Source organism: Mesoplodon densirostris, chromosome 4 (assembly GCF_025265405.1).
Source record: "Mesoplodon densirostris isolate mMesDen1 chromosome 4, mMesDen1 primary haplotype, whole genome shotgun sequence".
NCBI lineage: Eukaryota > Metazoa > Chordata > Mammalia > Artiodactyla > Ziphiidae > Mesoplodon > Mesoplodon densirostris.
In genome coordinates this window covers 150,593,745-150,608,639 of record NC_082664.1, presented here as the reverse complement: position 1 = coordinate 150,608,639, position 14,895 = coordinate 150,593,745, and the positions used below count along the sequence as shown (strand labels likewise).

The following is a 14,895-nucleotide window of genomic DNA, read 5'->3' as shown; positions in this document are numbered from 1 at the left end:
GACTGGAGAGAAGGAAAGGGAGTCGTGTGGCTGCTGACGCCCCTTCCAACTGGCAAGGCCGTGCTCCCTGGTTCCGATGATGCACCGGGCTGGGCATAGCCTGTTCCGGGTCGTTTCATCTTGCAGCAGGGCCTGGGGGGGATTTTAGCCAGCACTGCTGGGGGTGGGGCATCTGCTCTTCTGTCCTTCCCGCTGACAGCAGTACGGGCTCACCAGGTCCTGGAGGCCAGAGGACTCCTGTTCCATCTTCTATAACAGACACAAGAACTGGCAAATGCCCAGGGGAGAGGAGGTTCTCCTCCAAGTTCCCCTTGTAGGTGCCCTGAGCCCAGAATCAATTCCAGAGCGCTGCCTGGGCAGATTCAAAGGGCCTGGTTTCCCTGGGGCGCCTGAAAGTTAACTCATGCCGGGGGAAAAAGAAAGAAAAATGATTTGAATAGAAGAGACAACAAAAGGAGTATTGAAAGTGTTTTTTCCTGAATGCTTATCTCATTTTTTAAGCATCATTTTGCCAAGCTGACGTCATTTAAGGGGGAAAGTCTGGCACGGTATCAGAAACACACATCCGGGGATCTGTGGCACAGGACTGAGAACTCGAATGCTACCAAGGGGCTGAGCCAGGCTTTCGGGATTGATGGTGATTCTTCTCAACAAACGGGGAGACATGGTCTCTGAGAGTGATCAGCAGAGAAAGGCTTTGGACCCACGAGCATTGCACGGTGCCCATGCAGAGTCCCTGTCCAGTGGTCGGGGGGCTTGGGGGGCACCCTGATGGAGGAGGGGTGCTTGGGAAACAGCAGCCCCGCCCAAGTGGAAGGAGGTGCAGGAGGGGCCGGAGCCACCTCTGGCTGATGTCCCTGGAGATGAACTGGTCACTGGTGGCTCCCAAAGGTAGAGCGGTTCCAAAGGAGCCCGTGTTCTCCCAGACTCTCCAGCTGCGTCCCAACAATGGCAGCTCCGCAGGAGTCATGGCAGTTCTCGGCCCGCCAGCCAGGACGTCAGCCATAGAATTTCTTCACTGCTTTCTGGAGGTTGGCGTAAAACCCGGCCATGCTGCGGGGAAAGAAGGAGTCCACCACGCCCTGCGGAAGGTAACCGCTGAGGTCGGTCTGGAAGAACGTGATCAGGCTGGTCTTGTCGGGCTCCCTGTGAAAGCAAGGCCAGGGCTGTTATGTGTCTGGAGCAGAGAAGCCCGCCCAGGGGAATGGTCCAGACCCAGGGGTTTCACTGGGTTCACTGCCCAGGGCGTCCCTCTGGACCTGCTTCTTTTCAGGATGGAAGCAGGTCCTCTCGTGGATGCTTCCATGGCCCCGCCAGGCCATTGAGTGAGGACGACCCCCCAGTTCCAGCCCAGGAAGGTCATTCGTTCCCTGTGCCCGATTCACTCGGCAAAGGCTTTCAGAGAACTCACTCCTGTACCGGGTCCTGGGAAGAACAGACACAATGCTGTCCTCTGTCCATGTAGGGCAGCGGTTCTCCAAATGGTCTGGCAGCTCCTGGGGGCTCCTGACACCCTTTCAAGGGGTCTGCAAGGTCAGAGCTATTTTCATCACAGCACGAAGATGTGCTTTGCCTTTTTCACTCCCATTCTCTCAGCGTATACTTCACTCTCACAAATTTTCTCTTGGCCAGGACCATGAAGGCATGGGCTTCGTGGAGACCACTGAGCATTTTATTTGAATGGAGCTGTCAACAGCTTCCGGAGGAGGTTTCCAGAGGCTACATGAGGTGTGATATCACAACAGACTGAATGCAGAAGCAGATATGAGCTTCTGTTAAACCTGACATTAAAGAGATTTCCCAAAATGTCAAACAGGGCCACTCTTCACTATTTTTCCTCTTTTGAAAAATATGGTCACTTCACAAAAATATTTATGTGAACATATAATACACGTATTACCATTATTTTAAAATAAATGTTTTTCAAATATCCCAGTTTTAAATTGAAATATAGTAAATACTGACGGATATAATCCACATGAACAAAAGCCCTTTGATGCCCAGAATAATATTTAAGAGCATAATGGAGTCTCAGACCAAAAATGTGAGAAGCGCTGACTTAGAGACATGACACATAACTTGCGCACATGTGAAGGGGCTTCGGCTGGGGGGTGGCAGAAGCCCTGAGGGAGGCCACAACATGGAACATGGCACAGACCTGTGCTGAAGTCGAGAGGCAGGGTCCGGTCACCAACCTAGCAACTCAGCGGACCTCCCTGGGCTGCAGACGTAGTGGCCTCATGCTCAGGGGCACAAGGGCAGTGAAGTCCACCAGCGAGAGTCAGATCCAGTGAGGGGCACGCACGGGAGAAATAATGACACTTCCCCACAATTCTTTCCCATGTGCCTAGAACTTTGGCGTGTTACGTCACCAATGTGTATGTATAGCGTTCTGTAACATCAAGGCCTACAGAGTGGCGAGGCATTTTTATTACTGCGAATCATCATTAATGCTGCCTTTGAGTAGAATGTCCTCAGTGAAGCCCCAGTTAGGTCTGGGCACATCATTCAATCTAAGAGGTTATCCTTACCCTGGCAGAGGTCCACAGAAGCAACCACAGGGATGGTTAAATCCTCTCACATAACCTGGCTTTGGGGGACATAACAGATGCTCCACGCTGGTGGCTGGAAGACAGAGAAAGACGGTCAGTGAGCTACAACTTCGGGCAGTTGGGCCACTGCCGCTGAAGGGCCTTACCGGGCACTCACGGTGGTACAGACCAGTCACCTGGAGCCCAGGCGTCAGAGGACGACCCTGCCACTTGGCCCTGAGCTCTTCCTACTGCCACCCCCCTGTCCCTCACACTCACACACACGTTCACACATACTCGTGCACGCACACACACGCACACACTCATGTCCACAGCTTCCCCAAGCCTGCTGGAATATTAGAGAAAAGAACATTTCAGACTATGAGGCTTGGGGGCAGGAGAACGAAGGGACCGCTCTCAAATCGCAGCCGAGAGAGGTGTGGATGGACACACAATCAACCCCCGTGTGGAAGATTCAGAAGAGTGGCAGGTGCTGTGGCTTTCAGCGGGAGGCACCATCAAAAGTGCAGAGGCAGGAACTCTGTTCCTCGTGGGAAGGAGGGGAGCGGACAGCCCCACAGCCCTCTCGGGAAGGTGCTCCGTGGGTGCAGGGAATCACTGCACCCTGGGGTTCCCTGGAGCCAAACCGTACCCTGCATATCTAGCGTACAAACTATGTGCCTCAGCAGGGATGAAAACGGGGTGCTGACGAAATCTGCGATTTATAACTAAAATTACTAGTGTGTGGACTCTCCTACCTCAGACCTCCCTGGCACAGAATCTCCCCAAACCTGACAAGGGGAGGCTGGCACAGAAAAAGGGACCCAGGCTGTGAGTGCTCCAGGGATTTCCAGCTGGTCGGCTTTCCTTGAAGAGCTGGGCGGGTGTGGAGGAGACAGAACCCAGCATCCCACGAAGGCTTTGCAGCAGCCCTGCCGTCACTCACCATTGGAACTGATGGTCCCATCCTCATACGTCTTGACCAGCACCAGGTCCACAAAGTCTCTGGGAGAGATGAGCTTCATGACGGCCGAAGGGGTGGTGGTTCTGCTGACGCACTGTGTCTGTCAGAGCAAAGGGGGATCCAGCTGCGTCTGATGGCCGCGCACGTGCTCCCCGCCCCAACTCGACTCGGACCCAACCACCCTGTCCCAATACCCCAGGGTCTGGAAAATGGGAATAGCACTGACAGCAGGGTGGCGCTGTGACCTGGAGGGTCTAGAATGAACTTTCCTGGACGTGCCAAGGGTCACGGCAACACACCCAGCTCGTAGAATCCAGGGTTGTGACACGGGCTGCCCATGGCTGATCAGGACGACTCTGAGCTTATGTCTCAAAAGATCATGAGAGTTGCCATTAATTGAGCAAGTAGTAAGAGCCTGGCTGGGCAAAGCTCTCAGTGGTCCTTTGCAACTGAGGAATAGGTTTCATGAACCCATTTGACAGGTGAGGAAACTGAGGCTTGGAGAGGTGAAGGAGTTCACCACAAAGCTCAGGGTGGAGATGAGGCTTGAATAGGGCCAGGAGTAGGGTGAGGCAAGAAAGGCCATTCCTTCCTAAGGCCGACCTGGTACTTGCCTAACCCTGAGAGCAGTGCCTCCTTAAATGTGTGTCCTGGGCAGCTTTCTGGTTTCTCCCAGCCCCAGCCCTGGGAGGGAGCACCCCTTGAACTGCACTCCATCTCAGAATATCCCACCAAGTCCATTCTCCCACTTTACAAGCCAAGGGCCCTTCAAACCCACCCCATGCTTTATCCCATGATTCCCCTCCTCCAGCAGGACCCCAGTCCTTTCAAGGTCACAAGGTACAGGTCAGGCCCGAGGATGGGACAGTCCTGGGGAGACCTCTGGGGAGCAGGCGAGAAGGTCTCTTGCCTCTTTGGCTATTAAGACTAGGGGCACCGTGTGTTGCTGAGAAAACTCTGACCCTGGGTATAAGTCTTCCAGGTGGGCGTGCAATCCCTGGGGGCACTTGAGAACTTTCCAGTGGGCTCTGGGAGCATTGGGAATCAGTTGCCAGATGGCTCATCCTCCATGTGTCCTTCCTAGAATGACCTGCCTGAGAACAGCCTGCACCTTCATGCAGGTTTCCCTTTCCCACTTGAAAAAGGTGCCACATACCCTACCCATCTGGAATCTTCCAATCATACACTGTCCTAGGGTGTAAAATCCCCCAGGGGGCCAAAGGGACACTGAGGGATGGTGATTTCAATATTTAACCAAGGCACTGCACACTGGAGTTAGAATTTCCATGTTTTCCCCTCTCTTAAAGCATATATTCTTTTTAAAGGCCAAAGCTTGTTGCTAGAAACAAGGTTATTTTGCCTTTTCTGAATTCTAGTAGTTTGTAGTAGGAATGGCAGAAGTGATGAGATTTAAAAAAAAAAAAAAAACTATACAGCTTCCACTCCTGATTATTGCTACAAAATCCATCAGTCCTGAAAGAGAGTGTCTGGAGAACAAGATGAAGAGGACATATTGGTAAGAAATGCTGAAAGCAGCAGCACGTGTTATAACTGCCACAAACTTGTGGCATGGCTCTGTATCTCATCCATCCATCCATCCATCTACTATCTATCAATCTTAGAATTAGGATATTTGAGATTTGTCAAAATCATGCTGTCATTCTGTTATTACATTTCCATTATGTTTCAAAGGGCATTAACCCATGTTTCCTCAACTTCAAGCATTTGTGTATAATTATTTGTATACTATCTTCACAATTTTTTCCTATCTCTGGTAGCACCTATCCTGTTATTCACTTAATATTTTTACCTAAATGTGCTCACTTTTTAAAACTTAAACTTATTTTAAAAAGGAAGCTATTTAACTACTGGAAATGAAAAAAAGGTACCACTTGGCATAAATAAAAGACAACTGTAAATATATATATATACACACACAAGGGATTTTTGGGTTCTAAATCTGAGCCTGAGGCCAGCTGTCTGTTTATTATAATGGAGATTCGCAAGTGTTAAACAGGTGTCAAAGGCACATTAGCACCTATCCCAGACTTTTCCCTTCAAGTTATCAGAGAGACTGAAGAAGATGTGAAATGGGGTGACCTCGCTATGTGTGATTCAATTTCAGCTTTGACTGTTAAAGACCTAATACACTGTATCACCTAGTGCCCCAACATTATGTGCCCCACCCTTCAGGAAACACTGACATAATTTGTGATAATGAACTGAAATGTGAATTCTTGGTCAAGGTTAAGAACACTTGGGTCCTACGGATTGACCAGTAAAGAACTATGGCTTGAGGTTTCACAGCACCATCTACAGAAACACCCAAGAGGGTACCATGTCCACAGATGTCAAAATCAAGGCACCATTCAAATCAAAAAAAGCTGGCAACATTTCCCCAGGGCAACTTTTTCATTTGTTTTGGCTATGTTTTGTTTTGTTTTTTTCTCCTTAACTTCTATAATCAAAAGGAGGTGGATACATAATACTACAGAGGATCCCAGGGCAGGACAAACTAGATCTTTGCTGTCCAATATGGTAGCCACTAGTTCCATGTGGCTATTTAAATGTACATCGAGTCATGAAAATTAAATAAAATTAACAATTTATTTCTTCAAACTAGACACCTTTCAAATGCTCTGTGGCCACACGGGGCTAGTGGCTACCGTATTGAACAGCGCCGTGGTAGAATATTTCCATCACAGCAGAAAGTTCTCCAGGGCAGCACCGGAGTAGATAGCACACATTTTACCAGTGGAGCAACTGTCATCCAGCATCTGCCGCCTGGCACTGCGTTACAGCTGGCAGAGAATCCTGACTCTTTGGCCAGGACTCAATTCATTACCATGGTCCCAGTAACGGGCAATATTTCAAACTAGAGCTGATGTGTCCAATCCTGGCACTGCTTCAGCATCCTCAGAGCTCATGTTCACTCTGCACTCCTGCTTTCACCATCCACTGCTATGTTCTCTGAGCTCTGTTTAGGGCAGCTCTACCTCTCTGGGTCTCATTGTTACCTACCTGTACCTGGGCCGAGGCTGGGTTTGAGTGTCAAACAGTGGGCAACCTGTGTGCTGGGCATCAGGGGCTCACGGTGTACTCCTCTCGCCTAAAGGTGTCACTGGCCCCCCGAAGAGGGAACAGAGTCAGGTTACTGTCTAGCGATAACAGTGCTTAGAAAGACTTACATCAGTGATGCTTTCGATAATTTCAAAACTGTTCACATTCTCATCCCACTTATCTCGTAGGGTCCCAGCAAGTGGCTTCACACAGTCCCACACCTGCTCTGGTGTCCCATTCACAATGCCTTCTCCTCGGTACCTGGAGCACAAAGAGGAATGTGACCCCAAGGCATCAAACTTGTTTATCCTGGGATTATATATAAGGACTAGAAGTCACATCTGTCACTGTTCTTTAAGACAGCCTTGCAGAGAAGGGGCTGACATTTACCAGCCCACCTCCCCTCAGGCCTGCAGAAATGGACGGACGTCAAGCTTTCATAAGAATATAGTTTGAGGAAATGATGTAGTTAAACACGGAAACTTTTCTGGAAGATAACTGGCAAGTTGATTCCAGGTGCTAGGGTTGACTGGAGTCTCTTAGGAAGCAAACCCACAGAAACAGCAGAAAAGGTGTGGCACCTTTGATAAGCTTTGAACAAGGGGTGCACTTACAGGTTCCCTGGAAACTCCACAGACGGCCTCCAGGAAACTGAAACTCCGTTCTGTCAAAAGGCACAGAAATGCAAAATTTTAGAGCTAGAAGGGCCCTTGGGAGATCACCAGGCCCAATCCCCTGTTTTATGGAAGAAAAGTCGAGAGTCCCAAGAGGTGCAAATCTCCAAGGTACCCAACTGACACGTAGCAGAGTGGGGACTGGTCCAGGACAAAGCTGCCCCCAGGAGGATGTGATGGACAAAGGGATCTTATATGGCTGACTTGAAGAGCGCTGGGGAGTTTTCAAACCACCTTAAAACCCACCATGCATCTTGTTTCCTCGGACAATTTAGGTCTGTTTGTTAAAAATCCTAAGTGTCCAGTGAGCAGCACCATCCCTCTGCCACCCTCCTGGGAAGGCAGAGAGGGGCTCCTGCTCTGAGGAAAGGAGTAAAGGCTTTGGAGCCTGGTGCTTCCGGTTCCATCCTAACCATTTACCAGCCAGGTGACCTTGGCCAAGTCTTTCAAAGAAAGGAACGGATACTTATCTCCCGGGGGCGGTCATTGTGTGCAAAACAGGCCCGATATTTTTTTAAGGAAACAACGCCCAGTGCAATCTCCTCCTCAGTCTAGTTCCGGAGGATGGAACGCAGAAAACCTCCAGGAGAGAGCAGCCTGGGGGCTTCTGGAACCCCGGCCCCAGGGAGCAAAGGCCCCTCGACCCCTTCCTGCCCAGCTCCTCACTCACGCCTTCCCGGCAAATCTTCCATCCTGACTCGTCTCGCCGGTACTGGAGCATCTTCTTCACCACCGCCTCGCTTATCTGCGCGGCCAACGCCGGATCCATTGCGCCGAGAGCTGCGCGAGGTTGCTGTGGAGCAGGTGCGGTGTACGGTGGCGGCCGGGCACTTAGGTATGGGAGGCCGGAAAGCCCGGGCCAGCAGAGGAGCCCAGAGTCCCGCCCCCAGCCCCGCCCCCGCTCTGGGATTGGCCTAGACCATCAGACAGACCCTGCCCCTCTCTGAGATTGGCAGGGCCGGAGATCACCGGCCGGTCACTGCAGGACGCCCTCTGCCCTGACGGGTCCAAGGCGCGCCCCGCAGGGTCCTGCAGGACCTGCTTTTCGCCTGTCCCAGCTCAGGGAGGGGCTCTGGGACTCCGGAACTTGAGACGGCCAGTGGTGGAGAGCCAAGTGGGCTGGGCCAGGTCGTGGGCAACGTCGTAGACTTGTGTAAGGAGTGTGGACTTCTGTCTTGAATGCACAGAGGCTTTCAGCCAGGCGGGACGATGGAGAAATTTCCATCCGAAATACCTTTCTAGGGCGGCCGTTGCAGGGGTGCAAGAGGGAATGAGCGTAGAGACTGGGAGGCCCGTTAGGAAGCTGCAGCGATAGTGGGAGAGATGGGGGTGGCCTGGAGCAGGGCTGGGTAGTGGGGGTGGAGAGAAGAGGACCCCTCGTAAAGTGCTTAGAAGGTAGAACGTAGAGATAGATCTCTGTGACAGATGGTGGAGGCCGGAGGAGCAGGAAGCATCGTGACTCCCACCTTCTGGCTTGAGCCACGGGTGGCTTAGCTGAGCCGGGGACAAGACAGGCTGGAGGGGGAACATGGTGCGTTCAGTTCTGGGCATGTTCAGTTGAAGGTGCCTGAAAGACCTCTATGTGATGTCCGGGAGACAGTGGGATACGCTGGCATCTGGGAGAGAGCTGGGCTCCAGATAAGAGGTCGCAGGGTTCTGTGCCTCTGTGTGGCATCTACCTTGGAGGGTGAGTGTGGGGGGGGTCACATCCCTCCAGCCTCCTATCCTATCCTCCTCTTCAGCGCTATAACCAACTAAATATTTGAAAAGGCCAACACTGAGATCAGTTTGTATTTTCTGTTGTGTGTGCTTATTATTTCATTTAAATGTTTGAAAAAAAATGGTGTAAAGAAAACGACTACTTGAAACCCCTTTTTGGAAGATGTGATGGGCCGCCAGGTGTTAAGAAGCCAGATGGGGAATTAGGGAGTCCAAGTTCTAGACCTGGTTTCACCCACACTTTGCTGTGTGCTTTTGAGCAAGTCACTTAGCCTGTTTGCTTGTAAGTGAAATGGGACCATAATGAATGTCTCCCCATGCCACTGTGATAGGCAAGTGAAGAAATGCATGTGAATGTACCTTGGAGCCATTAAAAAAAAAAAAAGGACCAATAAGTTAACCATGGTTAAAAAGTTAAGCACATCAAAATCTCATAAAAAGTCAGATCATAGTCTGAGGGAAAAATTAGAGCGTATTTTAACTAAAAGGAAGTTTTCTTAATGTACCAAGTGCTCTTACAAATCACTAAGTCATTTTCAAATAACCCAACAGACAAAAGGAACGCATCAGATATGAACAGACACTTTGCAGAAAAATAAATTAGCATGGCTAACAAGGATACGAGAAGATGCGGAACCACCCTCATAGTTAGGGAATTACAACTTAAAACAAGGGGACACTTTTTACACCTATCTGAGGGACAGATCTGAAGAGGTTTGTCCCTCAGAGGACAAACAAAGGACAAACAAGAGGCTGACAAATCCGACAGCAGTTAATTCCATGTTGATGAGTGTATGGAGAAACGGTTGTTTTTATACAACTTTATACAGTTGTTTTTGCACTCTGTGGGTGAGAGTGTAAATTTATGTAACCTTCTGGGAGCAAAATAACATGTATTAAAATTTTAATTTACTTTTTGTTTTGACCCAGCAACTCCTGCACACAGATGTATAAGATTGATCTTGCAACTGGAAACAACCTAGTGTTTGTCAATAGATTAAACAAAGTTACAGGATATCCATTTATTAGATTATTATGTAGCCATTAATATAGTGTGGTCCAGATGAAAAAAGGTGGGGCTGGCACAGACAGGAAATGCTCAATAGAGCCAGCCTAGGGAACTAGAAGTATGAGCGGATATGAGTGGACTGTTTTAATCAAGAGCAATTCACTCTCTATGAAGGAAACAAATGGTATTTTCAAACTTAACTTTAAAATAACTTAAAATTATTTAAATTCTTACCGCCACCAAATAAAATGTTTATATGTGTACTAACGGGGAAAATATCCACTATATATATTTAAAAAATGTAAATTGAAGGACAGCAGTACTGTAGATAAGAATAAGAGTCAGGGCTCAAGTCTGAGTGCCCTGGTTCAAATCCCAGTGTCACCATTTACTAGCTGTGACCTTGGTGAATCACTGACCATTCCAGACCTTTGCATCCTCATTTGGAAAATGAGAAAAATAGTAGTACTAACTCATAGGGTTGACATGTGGGTTAAAGGACTTAATAAATGAATAGCAATGAGAAGGGTGCTTGGCATACAGTAAGTAAATATTTATATATAATATCATAGTATGATAGATATCATATATCATGTATATATATCTTGAGTGAGAAAGAGAAATAACTAGAGATGTGCTTATATATGATTATATTTTTATGTTTACATATATGTTATGTATGTTTATATATGTACTATAGTTTGGAATATTCACTTCTAGAAAGGTATAGAATAAACTGTTAACAGGAGGGGGTAATGCCACAGGACACTTCTTTTTCATTTTATATCATCATATACTGCTTAATATATTAATTACTAACATGTAGGTTTGCTTAAATTTAAAAAGTGTTATTGGGACTTCCCTGGTGGCACGGTGGTTAAGAATCCACCTGCCAATGCAGGGGACACGGGTTCGAGCCCTGGTCCAGGAAGATCCCACATGCCACGCAGCAACTAAGCCCGTGTGCCGCAACTACTGAGCCTGCGCTCTAGAGCCCACGAGCCACAACTGCTGAGCCCATGTGCCACGACTACTGAAGCCCACGCGCCTAGGGCCAGTGCTCCGCAACAAGAGAAGCCACCACAATGAGAAGCCCGCGCACCTCAAGGAAGAGTGGCCCCCACTTGCTGCAACTAGAGATAGCCCACATGCAGCAACGAAGACCCAACGTGGCCAAAAATTAAAAATATAAATAGATTAATTAATTTTAAAAATAATTTAAAAAATAAAAAGCATCATTAAAAAATTCAATGTAGAATATTTCTAGAAAGCTGCAGCTCTGGACCCTCTCAGTCTGGAGCCTATTATAATTTTGTTTGGGGATAAAACACTATGAAAACAAAGCTGCGGGAAAGTAAGTCTTGCTGTAGAAAGCGACTTTTGTTAGACATCGAACGCTTAAGAGATTTTTATACTTACAAAATGGAGCATGGGTTTTAAATTTTTTCTAGCATTATAAGAGACTTTAATCTTTGCTGCCAGAAAATGCCAGTCCTGGGTATACATGAAATATTTGGAGAAGCAAACTGTTTAACCCTGAGGCCTGTACACACTGGCAGCAGGAGATGGGTGAAGTTGGGACAGCTGTAAGCAGGCCTCTGGTCTGTTTCGCCTCTGGCTAGAGCCGGGGAGCTGCCCACAGAGCTGCTCAGCCCAGCCTGCATTGGGCTCTTTATTTAGCAATCTCCTTGAGTCTGCACTTCAGAGCTGACAGGGTAGAAGGAATAACTGAAGTCTGTAGATTCCACTGATCAGATCCCACCCATGATGTCCTCGGGCCTCCAAGTCAGCCAGTTGCCCAAAGCAGACCTCACTGAAGTCCTAGATGAATTTTAAATAGGTGTACATGTGGCAGGGGGCCCAGAGACTTCTAACCCAAACCACCGCCAGACCATCAAGGGGATGGGCCCAAGTGTCAAAGTGCTCCAATCCTAAAAGCTCTTGAATGGAGTATTTGCTTTCTACCTAGTCACTGATGAAGAATTGTATGTGTGTTTACTTAGTTAGCTCAGGCAGCTGCTAGGTGAATCGAGTCTGTAAGCATACATATATTTATGTATTCACTGGCAAGCCACTGTCCGAAGCACTTTACCTGTATTGTGCCATTTAACCCTCACAGGTAGAGACATCTATTCCCACTTTATAGGTTAAGAAACTGAGGATCACATGGGGTGTCCAAGGCCACACAGCTAGTAAGTGGCAGAACTATGGCAAACACCACGCCCCGTTTCTGTTTCTGAAGGTCACATTTTATACTCATGCTTTACTGATTCCTACTTCCTATAAGGATATGCACTGGTTACCATGAAATGGGTAAAGATTAAAACACATACACAGTAACCTACAAACTCTAAAAAGGAGGAAAACACAAAAACACACACAGAGTGGCAGGAAAACAGGACTACTACCGCAGACTAGGGGAGTTAGTCTTCTAGAAGCGTGTAGAAAACTTTTTTCTGAGTTTCCTGGCATTCACGAATTCAGAAACAGGAGCGACAGAGGGAATCATCCTCAAGTTGCTAAGATATTTACTAGACTGCTTTTTTCTGAGAAGTTTTGGGTTTTTTTAAATTGTAGTATAGTTAATTTACAATGTTGTGTTAGTTTCAGGTATACAGCACAGTGATTCAGAATATTTTCCATTATAGGTTATTACAAGCTATTGAGTAGAGTTCCCTGTGCTATACAGTAGGTCCTTGTTGTTTATCTATTTTATGTATAGTAGTGTATCTGTTAATCCCAAATTCCTAATTTATCCCTCCCCCCTTACCCCCTGGTAACCATAAGCTTATTTTCTACATTTGTAACTCGATTTCTGTCTTGTAGATAAGTTCATTTGTAGACAGAGGCAGACAGAGAGGCAGACAGAGAAAGAAAAACATCATATGATATCGCTTGTATGTGGAATCTAAAAAAATCATACAAAGGAACTTATTTACAAAATAGAAATAGACTCACAGACGTAGAAAAGAAACTTATGGTTACTATAAAGGGAAGCGGGTAGAGGGATAAATTAGGAGTTTGGGATTAAAATATACAGAGTACTATGTATAAAATAGATAATCAAAAAGGACCTACTGTATAGCACAGGGAACTATATTCAATAGCTTGTAATAACCTATAATGGAAAAGAATCTAAAAAAGAATATACATGTATGTGTGTGTGTGTATAACTGAATCACATAGCTGTACACCTGAAACTAACACAACATTGTAAATCTACTATATTTCAATAAAAATTTAAAAATGAAAAAAATAAAAGTACCAGTATCCACTTCTAAGTCAACACGAGCACATGTGCCATAGAGCTGTATAAAAGATGTTTAGTGCAACATTACTTTTAGCTGCAAAGAAGTGGAAATGACTTCAACGTCCATCAGTAAGAAATGGATAAATATCGTGTAGTTTATTCAAATGGTGAAATACTACATAGCAGATATAACAAGTGAGCTTGATCTGCATATTTCTTCAACAGACCTCCGAAACATAAATATGTACAATATGTGCAGTATAATAGCATTTACTTAAGACATACTTACATATTGTTTATGGATGTGTATACATACATATTTACACACATGCACACACACATGTATAGCTATAAACAGTTGGCTGAATGGACACACGCCGTATCATGTCTCTCGTGCCTTGGCAGCCTGGGGGGAATGAAACTAAGTGTGGGGATTAGAGTAGCTTCTGATGACATCTGTCCTATTTTCTTTAATAATAATAACAAAATGACTAGATGGAAATAAAATTTCAATAGCTGTTGACAGTGGCAGTATGGGTGCTTTTCACTCTAGTCTCTGTGCTCTTCTGCATCTTTTAAATTTCTCTAAATTAAAGACATAGCCCATCACTTTGTTGTGCAGCAGAAACTAACACAACATTGTAAAGCAACTATACTCCAATAAAATTTTTTTTAAATTATAAATATATTTTCAACCCTACAGAAATGTTTCAAGAACAGTACAATCCCATACTGTTATGATCTGTATACTTTTCTGTAATACTTCAATAAAAGAAAATTCAGACAAAAAAAAAAAAGACGTAGCCAAATATTAAGTGCTGGAGTGCATGTGAGCTATGTTGCTCACTGAAAGGTGATGAACGTATCTGCAGCTCTGGAGAAGTATTGGCAAAACTCGTGTTTTCTTAGGAATGCTGCGGTGCCTGCTGGTCCCCTAATCCTAATGGAATCCTCTCTGCTCTCACACAGACACAAGTACTCCTGCGGGTGCCTGGAGGCAGGGCCAGCCTTTTCCAAAATATGTTTCAATGTCCCAGGGAGCTCTTGGCTACAGCCCCAGACTAAGCATGTAGAAGAGCGTACCCTCATCGTGGAACTCTGTGGGCACCTGTATCACAATAGGATGTTCCCATGGCATGTAGAGCATTTCATCTTGAACAAGCCACAACCTCCTGGATCTGTCATGGTCAGGAGGTCATGACATGAAGTAATTAAGCACTGTCAAGCAACTGGAAAATACTGCACACTTTTTTATGAATTTGGGGAGGAGTGTTCATCTGCGTCTACTTTTAAATGGCATTACTTATACTGGATTTTTCCTTGGGGTTAGAATTAGCAGTAGATCTTGGAAGATAATCCTGTTACCATGTCATTCATGATTCACTCATTAGTACGGTCCATTTATTTATTCATCCATCCATTCACATGCAACAAATGTTTATTAAGTACCTAGGATAGGCAGCATTCTGAGGTGGCCCCCAGGATTCCTGCTCTGGGTGTACATTTCCTATAAAATCTCCTGTTGAGTGTTTTTGAACTTGTGAATCTGATAAGATTTCACTCCCATGATTAGGTTCTGTTATATGGTAAAGGTGAAGTTATTTAGAAGATGTAATCAAGGTCTCTGACCAATTAACTCTGAATTAATCAAAAGGAGATTATTCTGGGTGGGCCTGACCTAGTCAGGT

The 14,895-nt window shown here is 46.3% G+C and overlaps 1 protein-coding gene across 1 annotated transcript; it reads right to left on the bottom strand.

Annotated features, from left to right (window-relative positions):
- Nucleotides 1-998: 998 nt before the first annotated feature.
- Nucleotides 999-8,019, bottom strand: STARD5 (StAR related lipid transfer domain containing 5). Its single transcript, XM_060095360.1, has 6 exons — nt 7,900-8,019; nt 7,170-7,219; nt 6,684-6,816; nt 3,478-3,595; nt 2,532-2,625; nt 999-1,146 (listed from the first exon to the last, which is right to left on the bottom strand). Exons 1-6 carry the CDS (start codon nt 7,996-7,998, stop codon nt 999-1,001), a joined length of 642 nt encoding a protein of 213 aa, XP_059951343.1. The 5' UTR covers nt 7,999-8,019.
- Between the last annotated feature and the right edge of the window lie 6,876 nt (nt 8,020-14,895).